The 23,871-nt window shown below is 40.9% G+C and overlaps 1 protein-coding gene across 2 annotated transcripts in view; it reads left to right on the top strand.

The window, feature by feature from the left end:
- The window catches only part of SHC4 (SHC adaptor protein 4), a 104,901-nt gene extending 84,372 nt beyond the window's left edge, over positions 1-20,529 (top strand). For both annotated transcript variants that reach the window (XM_045201870.3, XM_024568225.3), the window contains 3 exons: positions 4,634-4,813; positions 13,009-13,262; positions 19,870-20,529. In XM_045201870.3, the coding sequence (XP_045057805.2) occupies positions 4,634-4,813; positions 13,009-13,262; positions 19,870-20,025 (590 nt within the window). In that variant the 3' untranslated portion in view covers positions 20,026-20,529. The remainder of the gene's footprint in view (positions 1-4,633; positions 4,814-13,008; positions 13,263-19,869) is intronic.
- The last annotated feature ends 3,342 nt before the right edge of the window (positions 20,530-23,871 follow it).

Below are 23,871 nucleotides of genomic sequence, written 5' to 3'. Positions count from 1 at the left end.
TCTCCCCAGACCTCAATCACCGGACCTCAGTCACCGAGGCTCTGAGGGATAGAAAGACCCAGCCCCTGCTCCTGGGGCCATGACACCTGTGTGGTTCCTCCCACTGTGGCAGGAAGGACTTCCCTACCTCCGCATCCTTTCATCCACAGACACCCAGCAATCAGGTGTCCTGTCCTGGGGCCTGCCTGTGACTGCTTGGGCATATGTCTAAACAGTGATCCAAAACTCTGGACCAATGAGCAAATTCATAGTCGTTAGCAGAATAGCAAATAGATATTTTTATGTCTTTTCCCAGAGATTCATACATAAGCATTTGAGAGACACCTATACAAATATTTTCAATACGGTTTGGCTTTTTCCTCCCAAGACATTTCCTCCTAAACTTGACTTCTAGAAACAATAGGCTTCTGGTTGTTGAAGGAGTTAATGGTATTTATTGCCAGCTGTATAAAAATATCCTTATCCTTAGCAACAAATTCCCTTATGGAAAAAAGAATTAGCAAAATAGAATAATGTTTCCCAGCTTTCAAGTTAAAATGGAAATGTTGATATTTTTAATCAAAAAGATGTTAAATTCCCACAAACCCTAAGGGCTCGCACTTAAAAACATCGGTACTTACAATATATACACTGTGCGTGTATTTATTTTCTGCCACAAATCTTCTCTTAGGCTGGTTGGATGGAATCTCAGAGTAATGCTTGGCCCAAAGAACGTGTGGAATGTGTAATGGGTGGCATGTGTGGCTAAGCCTCGTCCACCACACACTTTACCCTGGAAACATTTTAAATTTGGGTACAGGGTGAGATATCTCTTTTTTATTTTTTAAATTTAAGACAAGACTGTTGACTTAAATATAATGGAACATTTGAAGAAAAAAAAAGAAAGGTAGTTTTCAAGACAGACCAGGTGTCTTTGAGACATTGGCGCTTTTGTGCGGCCCCATGGGATGGCACGCTTGATGTGGTCAGCTCGTGTCAGCGCCCTGCGAGGAGCAGGCCGCTCAGCGCCTGGTGCTGAAGGCTGGCGCTGGGTCTTTTGAACATGCCAGGGTTGAAATGGGGAGACACCCAGTCATCTGTTCACTCAGGTGGCAAACGTTTTCCTTCTGAGCATCTGCTTTCTACCAGGCATTGTAGATGAAGAAGATCCATGGGAGAGTTGATTCCAGTCTCTCCTCAAGGACTCAGGGAGTTTGTAGTCCCAAGGGGAAGACAGACGAGTAAACAGATACCTACGGTATGTCAGAGACTGGCACCTTGCCCGGCCTGGGGGAGGGAGGAACTTAGGGGAAGCCTTCCTGAAGGAGGTGGATCAGAGAAGAATTTTTATTTAAAATCCTTACCTGAAGATATGTTTATTGATTTTAAAGAGAGAAGAAGGGGGAAAGAGAGAGAGAGACAGACAGACAGACATCGATTGGTTGCCTCTCAAATGCACCCTGACTAGGGATTGAACCTGCAACCTTGGTATGTGCCCTGATTTGGAATGAAACCTGAAAACTTTTGTACAGGTGTACAGGACGGTATGCCTATCAACTGAGCCACCTAGCCAGGGCAGAACAGAATCTTCAAAGATAAGTAGAAGTTAGGTAAAGAAAGGAATGGGGAGGATATTACAGCCACAGATGAGCATCAGGTGCAGAGGTCCAGCATCAGTGAATAAACACACAACTGAGCATTGATGTAGGAAGTATTTAGTGAATGCCTACTACGAGGCAGGCACTATGCCAGGGGCGTCAAATCCATTTTCACTGGGGACCACATCAGCCTCGCGGTTGCCTTCAAAGGGCCAAAGGTAGAGCTCCTTGCCCCTGGCTAAGGAGTAGTCATATTTATACAGTCCTAAAATTACGTTCGGCCCTTTGAAGGCAACAGTGAGGCTGATGTGGCCCCGGGTGAAAATGAGTTTGACACCCCCGACATATGCTCAGTGGGTGTTTCACCCACATTCTTTCATTTAATCCTCACAGCTGTGTTTTATGCGAGGCACCCCCATTTTACATATATGAAAACTGACACTTAGGTTAAGTGACATGCTTCGCCCACACAAATAACAAAGGGATCCGCAGTCAGGTTCATGGTAATTCAGAACGCACTGCTTGCAAACTCTTTAGGTCATATTCCACTTTCAGTAAATTTTTATGAGCAGGCACTCCTAAATAAGTGATAATTCAATTATGTTAAGTTATCAATACATACATAATATATTATGCATGTATTATAAAATACACGAAAATAAAAAGTTTCAAAGTTAAAGTTAATGATAAACATTTTTTTAAAGTCTTGCTAATTACATTGGCTTAATACCAGCATTAGATAATATCTCAAGGCTTGATATACATTTAAAGCATTTATTGATAAAGAAAGTTGATATAAATATACATTAAAATCCTAATTTTAACTTTTGGTAGGGCAACGTTTGATCAGATTAGATTATTCTTATTCATATGTTTGGATACATCTAAGGAGGAGACTGGACTAAGAAGAATAATCTTCAGTCCTTGATTTCTTTGCAGCAATCATTTAGCCACGTATCCATTTGTGAAAGTAAGTTTAGTTTAAATTAGATGACACGTTTCATAAAGTGACTTAACCAAGCAAACGGAAACTGTCATATGTTCTAAAATGCTGCAAACAAATGAGGTGCCTTGTCAACCCCTTCCTCAGTAGAAAACCCGGTCCTTTCTCAGGGTACCCCATAAACAGATTATGACATGCCGTAGGTGACACGGAACGCTGATAGACAGACCAGGTGTAGAGGAGGAGCAGGTAGTAAGAACTATTGTCTTCTGATTGGGCTTCCCCTATGGGTTGTACTCTTGGATTGCCATTCCATACGTTACAAGAATCATAGCACTATGTGAAATTCAATATGAGGTCAGTCCTGTTTGGACCACGTGGAAGGGGTTTCGTAACTGAAACAATAGAAGGACAGGTGCTGTTTTACAGTGAGACAATGGAATGTCGAGGCCACCACTTCACGTGCAGCCTCCTGGTCATCCTGTAGCACGTATGGCCACAACTGTAAATGTACTAGTTACAACAGGAAAGCAAAAATACTCTGTCCTGGCATTCTCAGGACAGAACCATCTGGATACTACAAACTACTTTACTTGCCATCAGGTAGTGAAATATGGTGCTAATATCCATTCATCTGTAACTATTGGTTGATGCCATTTTCTGTGCTAGGCATGTGCTAGGAGCAGGAGTCTGCAGCATGGACAAGACAGATAGGATCCCTGTCTTCATGGAAAGTGCAGTCTAGATGTAGCACACATGTTAAAAAATAATAACATAGGCAACAGAACACACTACACTTGTGACACGGCTTCAAAGGTCAAGCACAAACTGCTCAGAAAGCAGAGAGACTTAGCCGCATCTGAGAAGGTGAGAGAAGGCTCTCTTGAGAAAGTGATGTTTAAACTGACACCTGAAGGGTGAGGATGATGGAGAAGGGGACAGAAGAGCATGTCAATCATAGAAGATGGCCCAGTGGTGGAGATCATACTGCAAGGAGGCCACTGAGAGCCCTGGCAGACACTGGGGAGGAGGGGTTGCAAGGGAAGGCGGGTGGCCAGGAGTGGGGCCTAGGGCTTGTTGACTGTGTTGAGCTTTATTTGAAGATGCAATGGAAAGGAGTTAAAGGGTTTTGAACCTCTGAGAAATATGATCAGATTTTCAGTTCTAAAATAGTCATTTTTTGCCCTGGCTGTTGGGCTCAGTGGATTGAGCGCTAGCCTGTGAACCGAAAGGTCACTGGTTCTATTCCCAGTCAGGGCACATGCCTGGGTTGCGGACCAGGTCCCCAGTTGGTGGCATGCGAGAGGCAACCAGTCAGTGTATCTCTCACATGTTGATGTTTCCCTCTCTTTCTTCCTCTCTGCCCCTGTGTCTGAAAAGGTTGCTCCCCCAGGGGTGTGTATGGAAGGCAACCAATAGATGTTTCTCTCTCAACATCTATGTTTCTCACCCTCTTTTCCTCCCTTCCCCTCTCTCTAAAATCAAAAATAAAATAAAGCGTAAAACAGTCATTTTGGCCATAATATGTAGAAAGAGTAGAGGAGGAGAGGACAGAGTAAGGGGGGAGGAGGAGATAACCTGAAGACTGAATCCTTCTTGTTAAAGAACAGAGTGAACCTCAGGAGTTGTGGCAAGGCTGAGCTGGGCAGAACAAAACTTTGGGCGTAGAGAGAAGAGAGACTTCCCACTCTTAATAATTTTAAATCAAATATTCAGTTCTTTGAAAAGGAGTGTAAGTTATCGTTATTCAAGTTCCATGTGGCGTGTGTGTTTGCTTGCTTCCTGGACTGCAGCTCTGAGCAGTGTTGTCTGCACGTTCGTGCTGTTTGCTGGGCAGTTGGCCTTTTCCTCCCTGGCTGTTCTTCTTTGGGATCTTGTGGCTCCTGTTCTGCCTGTTGTTGAAGCAGCAGAGCATGGAGACCAAGGAGAGGGAGCTTTTCCTCAGAGACCAGAGCTTATCTTATTTTTACAGGTCAAATCTAAAGGTCAATATACAATCCTTGCAGGTGTTGGGAGTGGCTTTCTGCTTCCTATCAATTCTAGACTCAAAGATGATTTTATTTATTATTTACAAAGCAAAGCATCATGCACTGATCACGACTAACCGCTACAGGTAATGCCCATGAGAGAGGGGTGCAGTCCCGAAGAGACACCTCACTGATGAAGCACACATGTCGAGTGGATCTCTTCGACGACCCCTGCTACATTAATACGCAGGCTCTTCAAAGTACACTCAGTCCTGCCCGAAATCAAAGCTCAGCTCAGCCAACAGGCAGCCTGTGGCACCGTGAAAGTAAGTAGCAACTTTTTGTCTGTGTTAGTTTCTTGTGGGTGCTATAACAAATGACCACAAACTGGTTACTGCAAAATGGGCGTCTTAAAATGACAGGTATTTATTGTTTCACAGTTCAGGAGGTCGGAAATCCTAAATCAAGATGTTAGCTGGGTTGGTTCCTTCTGAGAACTCTGGAGAAGAATTTGTTCCATGCTTTTCTTAGTTCCTTGGCTTGTAGACATATCACTCCAATCTCTGCCTCAGTCTTCACACGGGCTTCACCCCAGTGTCTCAAATCTCCCTCTTCTTTCGAGTATAAGACCATGGCCTCTGAATTTAGGGTCCACCTAAATCCAGGAAGATCTCATCTCAAGATCATTTAATGATATCTGCAATTACCCTTTTCCCAAATTAGGTCACATTCACAGGTATGGGGAGTTAGGGTTTGAACCTGCCCTTTTGGGGTTACTATTCAACTCACTACACTGTACAGAAGGCTCATTTTCAGGGAGCTAGAAGGACTCTTTCTTACCTCAGTCCCTCACCACAATAACTGTTAATAACAGTTACTAACAGAAATTTGTGGCGATGTTAAGTCAATTTCAGGGTTTGGGGACTTTGACATTGAACAATCTTTTCAAATACCTTAAACCAACTCCCAGATTTTGGTTTCTGCTCTGTGCTCTTGCTGAGGGAAAGACTGTCAAAGCCAGGAGATACTTTCGAATTTGTCTGTTTGCATGAGGACCAATGGCCATGATTTCGGTTCTGTTTATTGATGGTGTTAATTTTATTCATTTCAAAACCCCTTGGTAAGTCTTTTATACAGACTAAAATAAGATGGCTCCTATTAAAAACCATATACTCTGAGTAAAAACAATAAGATCTTACTTAATCTTAAAATATATCATTTGCTTACAAAATTGCTTCCAGGGATAAATGCAGAAACAGGAATGTAAATAAATAAAAGGAAAAACAAGCCAAAAGCCTACAATCAACTGAAAAATAAATAAACAAAACATGCTTTTCATAACATATGGAAGCATGTTGGGTTCAGAGATTGGCTAAGGTGTCAAATTTGGTTAACTACAAAGATGGAGAACCCGTCTCTGAACAAGTCTTTTCACTAGCCTAGGAAGCCTTGCCAGAACTGCCAAAGGCAACTTTATAGCTAGCGTGGCCAGACGGCAAGATAAAATTTAAAAGGAGATTTTGCTGAACCTTGGCTTAACCAGATCACCTTAACTGTCCAGACTAAGAAACAAAGGTCCTCATTGCCAGCCAGGTGGCAAATGGGCCTTCTTCCTGCCAGGTTTCTAAGGTCACTTTTGGCTACCAAACATCCCTGTAGGGTTCCGTGAAAGTAGATGCTGGGTTGGGACTTGTCATGCAGGATCTTTATTGGGACCCAGGGTTCCGGTGCAGGAAACTAAAGCCTCAAAACCTCTGGCTGAAAAATATGTAGGGATTGCAGTGCCAGGAGAAACTGCCAGCCTCACAGGAGAGTTCGTTGGCGAGACCAACCAGGTCCTAGAATGTACACAAACCTACCCACCTGGGAATCAGCACTGGAAGGGCCCAATTTACTTGTGGGTAGTGGGGGAAGTGACTGAAAGACGACTGAGAGCCGAACAAGCAGCATTGTTCCCTCTGAGACTCCTCTCCCACATACAGTGCCACAATGCAGATACCAGGCTTGCCCCACCCTGGTGAATACCTAAGGCTCTGCCCCTTACTATGCAACAGGTGCACCAAGACAAAGAAATATGGCCAAAATGAAAGAACAGATCAAAGCTCCAAAAATAGAACTAAGTGGTGAAGAGATAGCCAACTTATCAGATGCAGAGTTCAAAACATTGTTAATCAGGATGCTCACAGAAATGGTTGAGTATGGTCACAAAATAGAGGAAGAAGTGAAGGCTACACAAAGTGAAAAAAAGGAAAATATACAAGGAACCAACAGTGAAAGGAAGGAAACCTAGACTGAAATTAATGATTTGTAGCAGAAGGAAGAAAAACATTCAACCAGAACAGAATGAAGAAACAAGCATTCAAAAAGATGAGGAGAGGCTTAGGAACCTCTGGGACAACTTCAAACATTCCACCATCCGAATCATAGGGGTTTCAGAAGGAGAAGAGGAACAGCAAGAAATTGAAAACTTACTTGAGAAAATAATGAAGGAGAACTTCCCCAATCTGGCAAAGGAAATAGACTTCCAGGAAGTCCAGGAAGCTCAGAGAGTCCCAAAGAAGGACCCAAGGAGGAACACACCAAGGCACATCATAATTACATTACCCAAGATTAAACAGAAGGAGAGAATTTTTTTTGGGGGGGGGTAATTTTTTTTAATATATTTATTGATTATGCTATTACAGTTGTCCCATTCCCCCCCAACTCCACTATATCCTACCCACCCCCTCCCTCCCACATTCCCCCCCTATAGTTCATGTCCATGGGTCATGTATATAAGTTCTTTGGCTTCTACATTTCCTACACTATTCTCACCCTCCCCCTGTCTATTTTCTACCTACCATTTCTGCTACTTATTCTCTGTACCTTTCCCCCCTCTCCCCCTCCCACTCCCCTGATGATAACCCTTCATGTGATCTCCATTTCTGTGGTTCTGTTCCTGTTCTAGTTGTTTGCCTACTTTGCTCTTGTTTTTGTTTTAGGTGTGGTCGTTAATAACTGTGAGTTTGCTGTCATTTTTACCATTCATATTTTTGATCTTCTTTTTCTTAGGTAAGTCCCTTTAACATTGCATATAATAAGGGCTTGGTGATGATGAACTTCTTGAACTTGACCTTATCTGAGAAGCACTTTATCTTCCCTTCCATTCTAAATGATAGCTTTGCTGGATACAGTAATCTTGGATGTAGGTCCTTGCGTTTAATCTTGGGTAATGTAATTATGATGTGCCTTGGTGTGTTCCTCCTTGGGTCCAGCTTCTTTGGGACTCTCTGAGCTTCCTGGACTTCTTGGAAGTCTGTTTCCTTTGCCAGATGAGGGAAGTTCTCCTTCATTATTTGTTCAAATAAGTTTTCAATTTTTTGTTCTTCCTCTTCTCCTTCTGGCACCCCTATAATTCGGATGTTGGAACGTTTCAAGATGTCCTGGAGGTTCCTAAGCCTCTCCTCATTTTTCCGAATGCTTGTTTCTTCATTCTTTTCTGGTTGGATGTTTCTTTCTTCCTTCTGGTCCACACCATTAATCTGAGTCCCAGTTTCCTTCGCAGCACTATTGGTTCCCTGTACATTTTCCTTTGTTTCTCTTAGCATATGCTTCATTTTTTCATCTACTTTTCGAACAGATTCAACCAATTCTGTGAGCATATTGATAACCAGTGCTTTGAACTGTGCATCCGATAGGTTGGCTATCTCTTCCTCGCTTAGTTGTATTTTTTCTGGAGCTTTGAAGTGTTCTGTCATTTGGGCCATTTTTTTTTTCTTTTTTTGTCTTGGTGCGTCTGTTACTTTAAGGGGCGGAGCCTTAGGTGTTCACCAGGGCGGGGTAATGCTGGTCTCTGCGCTGTGACGCTGTACGTGGGGGAGGGGCCGAGAGGGAGCAATGGCGCCCGCTTCACTCTCCTTGGGATTTCAATCTTTCACTCCGATACCCACAATCGAACTGGGCCCCTCTGGTACTGGTTCCCGAGTGGGTGGGCTTGTGCACGCCCTAGGTGCCTGTGGGTCTCTCTAACGACCTCTCCTGTGAGGCTGGGAGTCTCTCCTGCTGCCGCCCCAACCCCCACGGGCGTTTTCAATCACAGGTTTGAGGCTTTATTTCCCGGAGCTGTAGCCCTGGGTTGCGCGGTCTGCTTTGCTCCCCGCCGCCGTTCCTCCGGTTTATCTATGTTCGAATGTGGGGCTGCGGTGTGCTACCCGCACTCTGCCTGCCCCGCTCTCCGCCACTCCAAGTCCGGCCCTCTCGGTTTATCTGCGTGAACGTGTGGCCGCAGGGTCTGCTAGTGCTCGGGCTGCCTGCCCCGTTCGTCCCACATTCCGCCAGTCTCGGTCCTGCCACAGCCACTCGAGTCCTCTCCACCCCGGTGCCTGTCTCCGCCCCTCCTACCGGTCTAGATGAATGTTTATTTTTTATTTCCTTGGTGTCGGACCTCCTTGCCGTTCGATTCTCTGTCAGTTCTGGTTGTGCAAGGATGCACAGTGTGTCTACCTACGCCGCCATCTTGGTTCTCCTAGAAGGAGAGAATCTTAAAAGCAGTAAGAGAAAAGGAGAGAGTTATCTCCAAAGGAGTTCCCATAAGACCATCAGCTGATTTCTCAAAAGAAACCTTACAGGCAAGAAGGGGCTGGAAGGAAGTATTTGAAGTCATGAAAGGCAAGGACCTACATCCAAGATTACTCTATCCAGCAAAGCTATCATTTAGAATGGGAGGGCAGAAAAAGTGCTTCCCAGATAAGGTCAAGTTAAAGGAGTTCATCATTACCAAGCCCTTATTATATGAAATGTTAAAGGGACTTATCTAAGGAAAAGAAGATCAAAAATATGATCAGTAAAATGACAACAAACTCACAACTATCAACAATGAAACGTAAAAAACAAAAACGAACTAAGCAAACAACTAGAACAGGAACAGACTCACAGAAATAGAGATCACATAGAGGGCTATCAGCAGGGAAGGGCAGTAGGGAGAATGGGGGAAAAGGTACAGGGAATAAGAAGCACAATTGGTAGGTACAAAATAGACAGGGGGAGGGTAAGAATAGTATGGGAAATGGAGAAGCCAAAGAACTTATATGTATGACCCATGGACATGAACTAAGGTGGGGGGGAATGATGGTGGGAGGGAAAATGGGAGAACTGTAATAGCACAGTCAATAAAATATATTTTTAAAAAAAGAAAAAAAAAAGGAGGCTCTCACTGTCTCTTTCCCTGGTAGACAGAAACCCCTTTACTTTTCCCAGCTGAATGTTCTCTGGGTTCCTTTTCTGCTATGGTGCTGTAGGCTAGAGAGCCAGGCCTGGGGTTTAGACCCCACATTTCTAAAGGGGAAACCCCCGGCCGCTGAAATATTCTTCTGGCACTTCAGCTGCCACCATGGGAGCCCAGCCAGCCGTCTCGCATCAGCTGCACACTCTGTCCCAGTCACATTGTGGTGAAGTGGTTTCTTTTGTCTTTCCGTGGTTATGAGGCTTCTCTCCAGCTATTGTTCAGTTGGTTATCTGGGATGATTTCTCTACAATTTAGTTGTAATTCCACATTGGTCCTGGGAGGACGTTAGTGTAGCTTCCACTTACTCTTCTGCCATCTCAGATGTACTGAATCTGAATGCTGCCTTAACAATTCACATTGGTTTTCTTTCTTTAAATGTCTCATCCTTCCTTTCTCTTTGGTGCTATTTGCAATGGTTTATTCTAGATTTATTTTCCTGTTTCTTAAGCTATATTATCCTTCTCAGAGGTCTTGCCCATCAGATGCAGATGGGTGTGATATTCATATCTGTCTTGTGCTTTCCTGCAGTTTTGCTTGAGAACAATTTGTCTTCAGTTGCTAATGGGAACTCTAAGATGACATGATTACTTTCTTCCATGATTCCTATCACTTTTGTCTTTTTTGCTCTTAGTTAAATCTAGAGTGGCTTTCCTTGTTGCTTCCTTAACCTTCCCTACTTCTGAGAAAATATGTCAAGTCAATAATGTACTGTATTTTGCCAATGCTCACCCGTGTTCTTTGCCCGAACTTTTAGGAAAAAAATCTTTCATTTTAATTTTTTAATTCAATTCATTTAATTCAATTTAATATAATTTATTTATATTTAGATACTTGTTTTTTGCATTATAAAGGAATTTTAGCATTTATTTTTGAGCATACGGATATCATTGTTGCTTTCTAGAGTTACACTTTTACCACATAAGCAAATAAAAGAATTAAAACATTTACATAGATATGGAATTAGTACTAACCATGTATAATGTACATCCTTACTTTTCCCTCAAAAATTTGGGCAAAAACATGCACATTATACTTGGCAAAATACGGTATTAAATATTGTATGGGGATTACATTAATAACTATATTTCCATTATAATTATCTTTTCCAAATTTAAATTTCTATAAGGAAAGGACCAAGATAATAGATAATGCACCACCATGTTAAGAGTGGTTATTATTTGGTGATAGGACTGTAGGTAATTAATTTTCTTTGCTTTTCCAAAATTTAAAAGAATTAGCATGTATAACTTTTTAAATGAAAACAAATATTTATGCAAGTCTATGAGGTATTCTGTTTTAGTAGAACTAGATTTTCAGCAAATGTTTGGATGATTGAAATCTAGCACAGTGCATCTTGTCCTCTCGCTAATTTGAGGAACTGTGTTAGGAAAATATTGTCCAGATTCTCTGGCTGGCCCATGATCTGTTACCTCTTTTCAAGATGATATAATGTGTCTTCTTTTGTTGTGTCCTTGTCCAAAAGCTCTCCATCATAATATCAGAATAAACCAAAAGCCCTCATGCACTAAGAGGTACGTGCCCACATACACGCACGCTTCTCCCTCACACTTACACAAACACTTTCTCTCTCCCTTACATACACACACACACAGCCACTCATCAGAAGTTCCCCATTATGCCTGAAAGTAGGCAGCACTAAGACCAACTACAAGCGTTAGTTTTCAAGTCTAGACATATTACTTCAGGCTTTTTCCAGCAATGATAGAAAGGCTTGATTGTAGGGAAGAATATTTATAGGCACTAGATATAGACTAAAGATATTTCTAAAAGATGTATTTGTGACTGCTATAGTATAATTGTGTTATGTGGAAAGAAGTTCTTAAGCAGGGAAAAAATTAGAACATATCAACAGGGGAACTGGATTATGTCTGCAGAGCATTGGTTTCCTGTACCAGTGACTTCATGGGACTGTCATGTGTAAGTTGTAAATGCAGAATCCAGAGGGTTTTTCACTTGTGAGACCCTTGCATAAGGACATGTAAACCGCCCTTTGAATTTATAAAGGTGAAAGGTAATTTTTTTTTCTTGCAAAAGGTCCTTTGCATTTGAAAAGACAAAGTCCAATTTCTGTGTTGTGGTTTTGGTAAGTTTTCCATCATACACACATGACTTTTACCTGGGTTTAGACATAAGAGTTTTGTTTTTACTTCTGGAGATGCTGTATGTCATCCTGATAGCCTTGTTATCTTCTAAGGACCTTTGTGGGTACTACAGAAGTAGAGTGGCTAGGCCAGTTGTGCAAATGGAAAGATTTTCATGTCCAAGGTAAGGAAGGGCCTTAGAATGTGGTGATTAATAACCTGGCACTGGAGTCCTATCTTGTTTCAAATCTCAGATCTACAACGTAGGAGCAGAGTGACTGGGTAAGTCATTTAATCTTTTTTAAAGATCCATTTCCTTGCCTATCTAATTTTGAGGGCCAAACAAAATAATATGTGAAAGCATTGAGCAGTACTTGTCATACTCAATAAATGGGAAGTACACAATAATGATTATCACTGAGTATCATTAGTATTATTAAGTGTTACCTGGATGTACCTCGTCATCCCCCAGTGCTCTCAACTCTGGATAACATTTACTCTGCAGAGCCTTGGGGAGCTGCTCAGCCCAGGCCTTCCTGTGTTTGGCCGCCTTTTACCTGATTGACTCTGTTTTGTCCAGGCAAGTGAGTGACACAAACAGCAGAGTAGTCCTTTACTAGAAGTACTATGAGCTTCAGCATAGCTTTGAAGTATTTGGTTAGAAGCATCTCTGAAGCAGAGTAGTAATTTGGTTTATTTTTAAAGTTAAATGCTAAAAAAAATGGCACAGCCTAAATTAGGCATTTTCAAAGAGTTTGGGAAAGTCTTAGAGGTTATCTATAATCCAAATAAAGCCTAAGCCTCTTTCTCTTCAACATACAGCCCCTGGGACATGAGGAACCTCTGGCCACAGTTATAAAAGCAGTTCTCATGGGTCAGTTCCATGTCTCATCTGAAAGAAAAACTCCTGCACCTGGATAAGCCTTTCATTTCCTGGTAACAGAAGCCAAAGGCAATGTTTGGATCTACCATTAAATTAGAGGCTGTTGGAAGTTCAGAAAACAAAAACCTGATTTGTTCCAGCAACAGCATTATTTAAATAGTGCCTGGCACATAGTAGGGCCTCAAGTTATATTTGCTGAGTGAATAAATGATTAAATAAATGGATGGATGAGGGGGTGACTTGGTGGTGTCTCCTTTTGTATTTTGACTTCAGAAGGACCAGAAACTGTTCAGCCAGGTGCCACGGCCCAGCCTGCCAGCTCATTTTCTTTGCCACACATTAATCAGCAGCTGCGGGATGAAGACTGCTACCATGGCAAGTTGAGCAGGAAGGCGGCAGAGAGCCTCTTAGTAAAGGATGGGGACTTTTTGGTTCGAGAGAGTGCAACGTCTCCTGGCCAATATGTGCTGAGTGGACTACAGGGAGGCCAGGCCAAACATCTTCTTCTGGTGGATCCTGAAGGCAAGGTACTATTGACTTATCATAGTCTTTACAGGATGTTGTGATTACTCTGAATGATAGACTGCAAACCTGATATTGTTAAAGAGTGTTCAAGGCTAAGAGTTTACTTTTTCTTGAACCCTCCAACTGGGGCAGCAAATCCTAAATAGAGATTAGTGGAGGGGTTTGAGTGGGAGCCGCCCTGTGGGGATCGAGTAGGGCACAACCTCTTTCTGCCCCTCTCAATTCAACTCAGTGAATTAAATGAATACTTATATGGAAGTACAGGGATTCACAGTTGACTATTGCTCAGTGTTACATACTTCATCCTTGCTGTCCGGATGCTTATAATTTCATAAAATAGATGCTTAAATAATTATATGGACGAATGACATATGGGTGGTTCAACCAAAGCATAGTGGTGTTTCTCAGGATAGAGGAGTGCTGTAGATGAAGCAAACTGAAACGCTTCTCGCAGGGTCTGACATGTAAAATGAACCTTGAAAGAGGGCAAAATCTTAAAACGGGGACAGTTGGAGTGTAGGAAAGGAGCCACAGGAGCAGACAGAGCCATAGAATGGTATTAAGCCAATAAAAGATGTGTGACTGGGGCAAAGGATGCCTGTAGACAGAAATGATCTTGGACTGAAAAAAACAAAATGGTAATAGTAAGTTCTTCTCAGTAATTACTTTAAGTGTAAATAGTTTAAGCTCTCCAATCAAAAGCTGTAGAACAGTTCAATGGATAAAAAAGAAGACTTAACTATATGCTTTCTATAAGAGGCTCACTTTAGATTTAAGGACACACATAAGTTGAAAATGAAAGGATAAAGATATTCCATGCAAATGGTAACCAAAAGAGAGCAGGGGTGGCCATATTTATATCAGACAAAACAGACTTTAAGTCAAAAACTGTGAAATGAGACAAAGAATGACATTATATAATGATAAAAGAATTAATTCACTAGAAAGATATAACACTTATCAATATATATGCACCTAACATCAGAGCACCCAAATATGTGACACAAACATTAGCACAGCTGCAGGGAGAAATAGACAGAAAAACCGTACTAGTAGGAATTTCAATACCCCACTTTCAGTGATGGATAGAACATCCACATAGAAGATCAGCAGAGAAACCGAAGACTTGAACAACACTATGGACCAAACGAACCCAATATACAGAACATTCTCCCCAAAGCAACAGAAGGCACACTCTTCTCAAGCACCCTTGGAACCTTAACGTTAGGCCACAAGTCCTGGGATAGATTATATGTTAGATCACAAGATAATTTTTAATAAATTTAAAAAAAAATATTGATTTTAAAGAGAGAGAGAGGAAAGGAGAAAGAGAAACATCGATGTGTTGTTTCATTTATTTAGGCATTCATTGGTTGATACTTGTATGTGCTCTGACTGGGGACAAAACCCACAACCTTAGAGTATTTGGTTAATGCTCTAACCAACTAAGCTACCTGACTAGGGCAAGTCTTAATAAGTTTAAGAAGATCGAAATCCTATAAAGTATCTTTTCCAATCACAGTGGGATGAAACTAGAAATTAATGACGGAAAGAAAATTTTAATATTTATAAATATGGCTAAGTTAAACAACACACTCTTGAACAACCAATGAGTCAAATAAGAAGTAAAAAGAGAATTTTGAAAATACTTGGAGACAAACTACAATGAAAACACAGCATACCAAAACTATGGGATGCAACAAAAGCAATATGAAGTAAAGTTGATAGTGCTAAATGCCTACATTAAAATAAAAACAAAGATCTGAAATAAACAACTTCATTTAACACATCAAGGAACTAGAAAAAGAAGAGCAAACTAAGCCTAAAATTATCAGAAGAAAGGAAATAATTCAGATTAGAGCAGAAATAAATGAAAGAGAATAGCAAAACAATAGAAAAGAATCTATAAAACTATGAGTTGGTTTTTTGAAAGGCAAACAAAATTTACAAACCTTTAGCTTGGTTAATTAAGAAAACCAGAGGGAAGACACAAATAAAGAAAATAAGAACTGAGAGGAAACATTACAACTGATGGCAACAGCATGGATGAATCTTGAGAGTATCATACTAAGTAAAATAAGTCAAATGGAGAAGAATAAGAACTGTATGATTTAACTTATGTGTGGGCTATAAAACAAAAAGCAACAAATGAACAAATAACTGATGCCATGTAAATTAAATCATTATGAGGAGTTACCAAGAGCAATCATATGCCAAGAAATTGGATAACATAGAAGAAATGGATAAATCATAAAAACACAGTCCACTGAGATGGAATTACAAAGAAATAGAAAATCTGAACAGATGAATTACTAAGGAGATTGAATCAGTAATCAAAAACTTTCCAATAATGGAAAGTCCATGACCAGATGGCATATTTGTGGATTCTATCAAACGTTTAAGGAAGACTTAATGCCAATCCTTCTTAAACTTTTCCAAAAAATGGAAGAGGAGGAAACACTTTCAAACTCCTTTTATGGGGCTAGCATTACCCTGATATTAAAAAAAAATTAAAAACGATATTACAAAAAAAGAAAACTACAGGGTAATATCCATGATAAACATAGATGCAAAAACCCTCAACAAAACACTAGCGGACTCAATTCGACAGTGCGTTTAGAGGACCATACACCATGACCAGCGGGATTTATCCCTAGATTGCAAGGATGGCTTAATGTATGAAAAGCAATATGACACACCACATTAGCAGAAGGAAGGATAAAATCACATGATAACCTCAGTAGATGAAGAAAAATCATTTGACAAAATTCAATACCCTTTCATGATTAAGATATACTCAACAAAGACCAGTAAAGGCCATAACATAATACCCACAACTAATATCACATTCAACAGTGAAAAACTAAAAGCTTTTCATCTAATATTAGGAACAAAGCAAGGATTCCCACTCTCACCTCTTTTTTTTTTTTTTATCATAGTCTTAGAAGTACTACCCAGAGCAATTAGGCAAGAAAAATAAAACGATCTTAGATGACATGATATTATATGAAGAAAACCCTAAAGATTCCATAAAAAACTTAGAACTAATAAACAATTCCAGCAAAGTTACGTAATACAAAATCAGCATACAACAATCAGTTGGATTCTGTACACTATGAGCAGTCATAAGAGGAAACTAAGGAAACAATCCCATTTACAATAGCATTAAAAAAGAATAAAAATACTTAACAATGAACTTAACCAAGGATACAACAGACTTATACACTGAAAACTACAAAATATTGCTGAAAGGAATTAAAGAAGATACAAATAAATGGAAAGATGGCCCATGTTATGGATTGGAAGATTTAATATTGTTAAAATGTCTATACTACCCAAAACAATCTATAGATTTAATGCAGTCTATATTAAAATCCCAATAGCTTTTTTTTACAGAAATAGAAAAGCAATGCTAAAATTCATTTTAAACCACAGAAGACCCCCCCCCCGCTAAACCACAATAATCTAGGGAAAGAAGGCCAAAGCTGGAGACATCACACTTACTGATTTCACACCATATTACAAAGCTACAGTAATGAAAACAGTGTGGTACTGGCGAAAAGACAGACATATAGACCAATGGAACAGGACAGAGAGCCCAGGAATAAACCCATGTATATGTGGTCAAATAATCTTGGACAAGGTTGCCAAGAAAACACAATGGAGAAAAGACAGTCTCTTCAACAAAGGTGTTGGGAACATCAGATATCCACATGCAAAACAATGAAATCAGGCCTTTATCTTTATACCATACACAAAATCAACTTAAAGTAGGTCAAAGACTTAACTGTAACACCTGAAGCTCTAAAATTCCTATGAGAAAGCATAAGGGGAAAGTTTCATAGCATTGGTCTTGGCAGTGTTTTCCTGGATATGACACCCGAAACACAGACAACAAATGCAAAACACAAAAACAAAAAGCAACAATGGCACTAAAATATTCCTACACAGCACAGGAAACAATCAACAGAGTGAAAAGGCGACCTACAATATGAGAGAAAATATTTGCAAGCCATATATCTGACAAGGGATTACTTTTCAAAATGTATAAGGAATTCCTGCAACTCAATAGCAAAAGCAAAACAAAAACACAAGTAACCTGATTTAAAAATAGCAGACAACTAGAGTAGACATTTATCCAAAGAAGATGTGCAAATGGCCAACAGGTGTATCATCAACAACACTATCATTAGAGAAATGCAAATCAAATTCACAGTAAAACATCACCTCACACCTGTTAGGATGGCCATTGGCCAGAAGCCAGGAAGGAACATGTGTCCGTGTGCAGAAATCGGAGCCCTTATGCACTATCAGTGGGAATATAAAGTGGTGCCACTGCTATGGAAAGCAGTGTGTAGTTTCCTCAAAAATAGAAAAATGGAACTCCCGCGTGATTCAAATATCCCACTTCTGGGTATTTACCCAGAAGACTTACCCCAGGGGCATGGCCTTTTCGGGTGGCAGTCAGACCACACACATTTATCTGTTAGGTTCTCCAGTTTATATGGGTGTGGCTCATGTTGCCCCCAAACAACAATAGTAACATCATAGGTCGCCACAGCAGATAGAATAATAACAAAACGTTTGAAATATTGTGCAAATTCCCAAAATGTTACAGAGATCTGAAGTAAGCAAATGCTGTTGGGAAAATGGTGACTGTTTGACACAGGATTGCCACAAAACTTCCATTCATGAAAATGCGATATGTGTAAAGTTCAGTGAAGTACAATAAGATGAGATATTTCTGTATAGTGTACACTTACAGTTTTGTTCAGAGGGTAACTCTGTCATCTGTTTGTCACCACACATACCCATAAAGCCTGTGTGGCTGGAGTCACGGCAGCTAATGTCTGCAGGGCCTGGCCAGTACGCTAAGTGTGTAAAGCTGGGCCAGCAGTGGGGTGGGCGTAGGGGTGGGGGGCTGTAACGCCCTGGGAAGTGTGTGTCCTGTGTAAGGGGGACAGTCACAACTCAGCTTCTGTCAACTGCTCCCGTTTGGAGTAGGGGCCGGTAGAGCCAGACTTGATTTTTCCATAGAAACCACAAAACCAGATTGTACATAAAATGTCCCCATTTTTTACTTAAGAACTTATTGGGCACCTTCCACCTTACTTCCCAGCAAACTTAAAACATTTCCTGGGGTGTTTGGCCAGAGTAATAATTCCCCAGAGGTAATAATCCTTGACCGAGGAAAATTAATTTGGCATTTGTATGTAGGATTAATCAGAGCGAAGGGGAAAGACAAGGATGGAGGAAGTAATTAGGGGATTTGAGGTGAAAACTAGTGGAAGTCTGAACCGGCTGCAGGCAGGGGACATGCAGAGAAGGGCCAGACTGAGACACTGAGAACACAGGCTGGCAGGCCTAATCAGCTGGTTTGACTTGGGTCGGGAATGACATGTAAGAGACAAAACCCCTCCCAGGTGTGGAGCCTTTTGACAATAAGTTGGAGACACTGTGCCCCTTTTCTTTCCATTCTCCAGTGTGTATTTTCTAAGGATAGGGATATTCTCTTACATAGACATAGTGCATTGATCAAAATTGAGAAATTAAAGTGCTGATAGAATACCATGATGTTATTCACAGTCCATATTGAAATTTGGTCAGTTATTCCAGTAAGTGTGTGTATTTAACATTCTGAAAACCAGCATCTAGACAGAACTCAAAGAACCCCTTGTCGAGAGGTAGTAGAATGATATAACACCTGACTGCACGCCTTCCCTGTTCTGGGCAGTCCCCGGCCACCCTCTGAACAGGAGTGTGTTATGGCCAGGCTACTGAGCCATTGGAGCCATAATGGAAAGCAAGGTCTTGTGCTCAGGCCCAGGTACAGGCTACGGGTCTAATAATCCTAGGAAGGAGAGTTCTCAGGGGAGGGCAGGCCTATGGCAACTGAGTGTCTTTGGCATACAGACCAGAAGTTCTATGTAACAAATATTCATGAATCACAGCCAGGAGGCCTTCGGGAAGGAGATACAGATACCAATTAGGAAGGCCTGAGGAGGCTTGTTGAAGGACTCAGGATTTGATAGCCTCCACAGAGAGGTAGGACTTTTCCAGAAGGGCCTCCTTCCTCCACAGACAGGATATTATGAAAGCACTCCGCTTGATGGGATTTGACTGTAATCCCATGCTTGTATACAACCCCCTTAAATATTTACAGGAATGGTGACACAGATATATCAAGCAGTCATGTGGGGAAGAAGTTGATTGCAAATTTGGGTTGGGTGACAAGTGCTTATCATTTTCCTAACTGGGAGGGATACTTGCTTTAAAGGGTTTTGGGGAATGAAAAAAATTATTTACTAAAGATACACAGTTAGAAAGTTCCTTCCCTCCTTCCCTCCCTCTTTCCTTCCTTTCCTTTCCCTCCCTTCCTTCTTCTTCCTTCCTTCCTTCCTTCCTTCCTTCCTTCCTTCCTTCCTTCCTTCCTTCCTTCCTTCCTCCCTCCCTCCCTCCCTCCCTCCCTCCCTCCCTCCCTCCCTCTCTCTTTCTTTCTTTCTTATCTCCTTCAGGGATATGTCTGGGTTTTTTTTCCCCTTTGGTTATTTACATCTGTCAAGAGAACTATTATCATTTAACCTAAATTATTTCATCTTCCATTTCAAGGTGAGGACCAAGGATCACGTATTTGATAGCGTCGGCCACCTCATCAGATACCACATGGATAAGAGTTTGCCAATCATCTCTTCTGGAAGTGAAGTAAGCCTTAAACAACCAGTGAGAAAAGATAATATTCCAGGACTTTTGCATTTAAACAAATAATAATATGAAATACCATCATGCTGATAATTCAAGAAAATACATTTTGTGTTAGGACACAAGGATTATTCAAACATGGTTTCTAGATGAAATAGAACACCAACTATGAAGTGCATCTTTCAAGACCATCATGGACTAACAAAACTTGATCTTTAGAAAAGGGGAAGAGGATTGGTCTATTTGAGAACAAATTATACATATGCACGGATGTCACTTTTTAAGGCCATATTGCATTAATAACAAGCTAAAAGCACAATTAAAGTTTCACATGCTAAAGACAACTTGAATGAACTGCTGGGGCAGTGGTATGTGCCTTTAACTTGATAATTTGGGGACATTTTCATATGGGGAGATTAATTATGCGTCTTCATATTCTACAACTACAGACCATTTGCCAAAAAGAGTTTTTCATTGTTAGAAAAATTAGAAGCAATTCGCTTGACTTTATTGTATTTTCTGTTCAGTAGCACTTTCACTGCAAAGTTAAAATAAATTTGACATTGAATTTGGACTGTGTCTGCCAGTGGAGTCAAGTCAGAAGCCACTGAAAGCGTTGGTCTCTTTCACTGGCCTGTCCCATTTGCTGGCTAAAGGGTTGGGGCCCAAGTTGTTCTGCCCAGTATTTCTCGGGTTTTGCCATTTGGACTGTATGCAGCATGTGACAAGCTAAAGAGGCCAAATCTATCAGCCATTTCTGATTCTGTCATATTTCTCCCTCTTTCCCTCTTCCCCACTAAAAATAGCTAGAGTACAGGGATTTAAAAGATGGAAAACAAACCAGTGTTCATCATATTTAATATCCAAATTGGTTCTATTGCTATTGAAAATACTGAATTTATTTGAAAGTATGTGGAGATATCCTCCTGGTTGGCTGTGACTGAATGATTGATACTCCGTCGCCTACAGGAACCCATAGCACCTTTTCTAGAATATGATCGTGCACAATGCGGAAGGGAGAAACAGGAAATGCAGCATCTGGAAAGGTCTGCCGCACGGAGACGCTCAGGCAAACCGAGGTTGAGTGAGGCATTGCGCAGGGAAACGCTGCGGGCTGGCTGGCATCAGCGTCACCGTGCGTAGGTGCTGGCGCTGCTGCACCGCAACTTCCTTGCTTATCAAACGAGAGAGCGGGGCCGGGTGCATTCAGAGGTCCATTTCAGCCCTGACGTAATATGAGTCTGTGAACAGCAAAATTTCCATTTATTAGGGGCCAATGTTGATTACCAGTCTGTATAGTTAAGGTGAAAACTTGAGTATTTTCCTTTAGTATGTGTCTGGGCTCAAAACGAATGGCTCAAAATGAACAACATTCAAGTAGTGGACACCCCAACTCTTTTGGTCAAAAACGTCGACACTTTGGAATAATATAAGTAAACGTGGTAAAAATGGATTTGGGTGTTTTGAGCAGCAGAAAACTGTTTCAGCCCTTTACTCGCCTTTGCATATAGAGATAGGGCCACTACTGTGGAGTGCTTTTTTATCCTGAGCTGCCTGGACAATAGCCTTAACTCCACTTCATTTTGGCTATGTAGATACAACTTAACATTTGTAACTGTGATATATTTGCTACCTTTTAAATAAGATATGGGAATCTTCTTTTGGATAGAAGTAATCAGAAATCTAGCATACTGAACTCTAATATTTTTATGAAAAGATTTATGGTTTTATTTCTTCTGCTATTAATTTCTTAGACAGGTTCGTTTCCTTTTGTACAACTAGGAAATGTATTTTTCATCAATTTTGCATACACTTTAGGAGAGGGATAGATCACAGAAACTCATGGGTGATCTAATCACTTTTATCAGAGACAGAGGAGGCTGTGGTCTCAGTCTGGCTGAGTAGTGGTAACTGGGTAGCAAGAAAGAGTTCCTGACACAGATAGATTCAGGGAGTACAAATGATGAGTGCACACGCAGATGGTCAGTGTTTGGCTGTATTGTGTAGTACCTGGATGAGCAAAGACTGCACTTACAAATACCACAGACACAGCTAGAACCAAAAGAAACAAGGGAATTGTTTGATTGCATGCTATCTTAATGACACATTCTTATCTTCATTGGTCTTAAAGTAGAAATCAATTTGCCTATAAATACCTGTAAATGACTTTTCAAAAAAATAAATGATTATTACTTTGTGACAAATGACAGTATATGTCTCATGTTTGGGATTGGGAAAATTCGTCATTTATGGGATGTGTCAGGGTCCTGACAGGAAACAGATGGCTCCCTTAAATTTAGTAACTTGATATTTTAATAAAGGGACTCTGTTTCACAAAGGTGTGGGCGGAGTGTGGCAGACCGCAGGGTAGGACGCTGTGCGGGGCGTGAAGAGTGAGAGGAGGCCAGTAACAGAAGGTGAGCAAGCTGTGTGAAGGGCTGCTTTTCAGGAGCCATGGTCTATGGTGCAGGGACTCAGCCAGTCATGGTGACTCCAAAGTGGGACGCTGGGCCATTCGGCAAATGGTGCTGGAGCAACCGGACGTGGGGGCAAAAGAGCGGATCTCACAGTTCGCGGAAACAAGAACTCAAAGGCGTTATGGACTTGAATGTAAGATGTAAAAGTATGAAACTTTAAGAAAGAAAAACATAGAGGCCAAACATATCTTCAGGATATAGGGCTAGGCAAAGAGTTCTTAGACTTTACATCATCCATTTTAAAAAACTGGAGAAAAAGAGAAAAAAGCTGGTATATTGTACTTTATCAAAATTACAAATTTTTGCTCTGTGAGAGGCTGTTCAGAGGATGAAAGACAAGCAATAGAATGGGTGGAAATATTTGCAAATCACATGTCTGAAAAAGGGCTAATATCTAGAATATATTAAAAAAAACTTTAAAACTTAAGAGTAAAAAGTCTGATTAGAAAATGGACCAAAAAATAAACAACCCACAGACATTCCTCTGAAAATACAGAAATGGCGAATAAGGACACGAAAATACGGTCAACATCATTAGCCAGTAGGGTGATGCAAATTAAAATCACAAGGAGATATTACTACATACCTGCTAGAATGGGTAGAATGAAGAAATAGCAACAGCACTAAATGCTGGTTCAGATGTGGTGAAAGTGCATCCTACACACATTCCTGGTGAGAATGTAAAATGCTACAGCTACTCTGGAAAGCAGTTTGGTAGTTTACTACAAAGCTACACATGCAACTAATATTCACCTGAGCAATTGTGCTCCTGGGCAGTGATCACAGAGAAGTGAAAATTTATGTTCACACAAAAACTTCTACAGGAATGTCCATGGTAACTTCACTACCTTGGTACTTTAGGTAGCTTTAACTACCTAAAACTGGAAACAACCCAGATGTTCCCAGGTGAATGGTTAAACAAACCGTGGTACATCTATACCATGGAGTACTACTCAGCCATAAAAAGGAATGAGATACAGGTACACCCAACAACTTGGGCGAATCTCCAGAGAATTATGCAGAGCAAAAAATGCTTTCCTAATAAATAATCTCAGAAGGTTATATACTTTAGAACTACATTTTTTTATCCTCACCCAAGGACAGTTTTTCATTGCTTTTTATAGAGAGAGGAAGGGAGAGAAGGGGGAAAGAGAGAGAGGGAAATAAACATTGATTGGTTTCCCTCCTACGTGCCCTGATGGGGAACCCACAAACCAAGCGTGTGCCCTGACCAGGAATCAAACTTGCAACTTTTTGGTTTGCAGGACAGTGCCCAACCAACTGAGCCAAACCAGTGAGGATTAGAACTACATTTATATAACATTCTTGAAATGATGAAGTTATAGAAATGGAGAACAGATTAGGGGTTAAGGAGGGACTAGGAGGTAGGAGGGGAGTGGATACAGTGAGAAAAGGGCAACACAAGGGGTCCTTT

Source organism: Desmodus rotundus, chromosome 7 (assembly GCF_022682495.2).
Source record: "Desmodus rotundus isolate HL8 chromosome 7, HLdesRot8A.1, whole genome shotgun sequence".
Classification (NCBI taxonomy): domain Eukaryota; kingdom Metazoa; phylum Chordata; class Mammalia; order Chiroptera; family Phyllostomidae; genus Desmodus; species Desmodus rotundus.
Note: the sequence above shows the minus strand (reverse complement) of the source record. Positions and strands in the feature narration are given on the sequence as shown.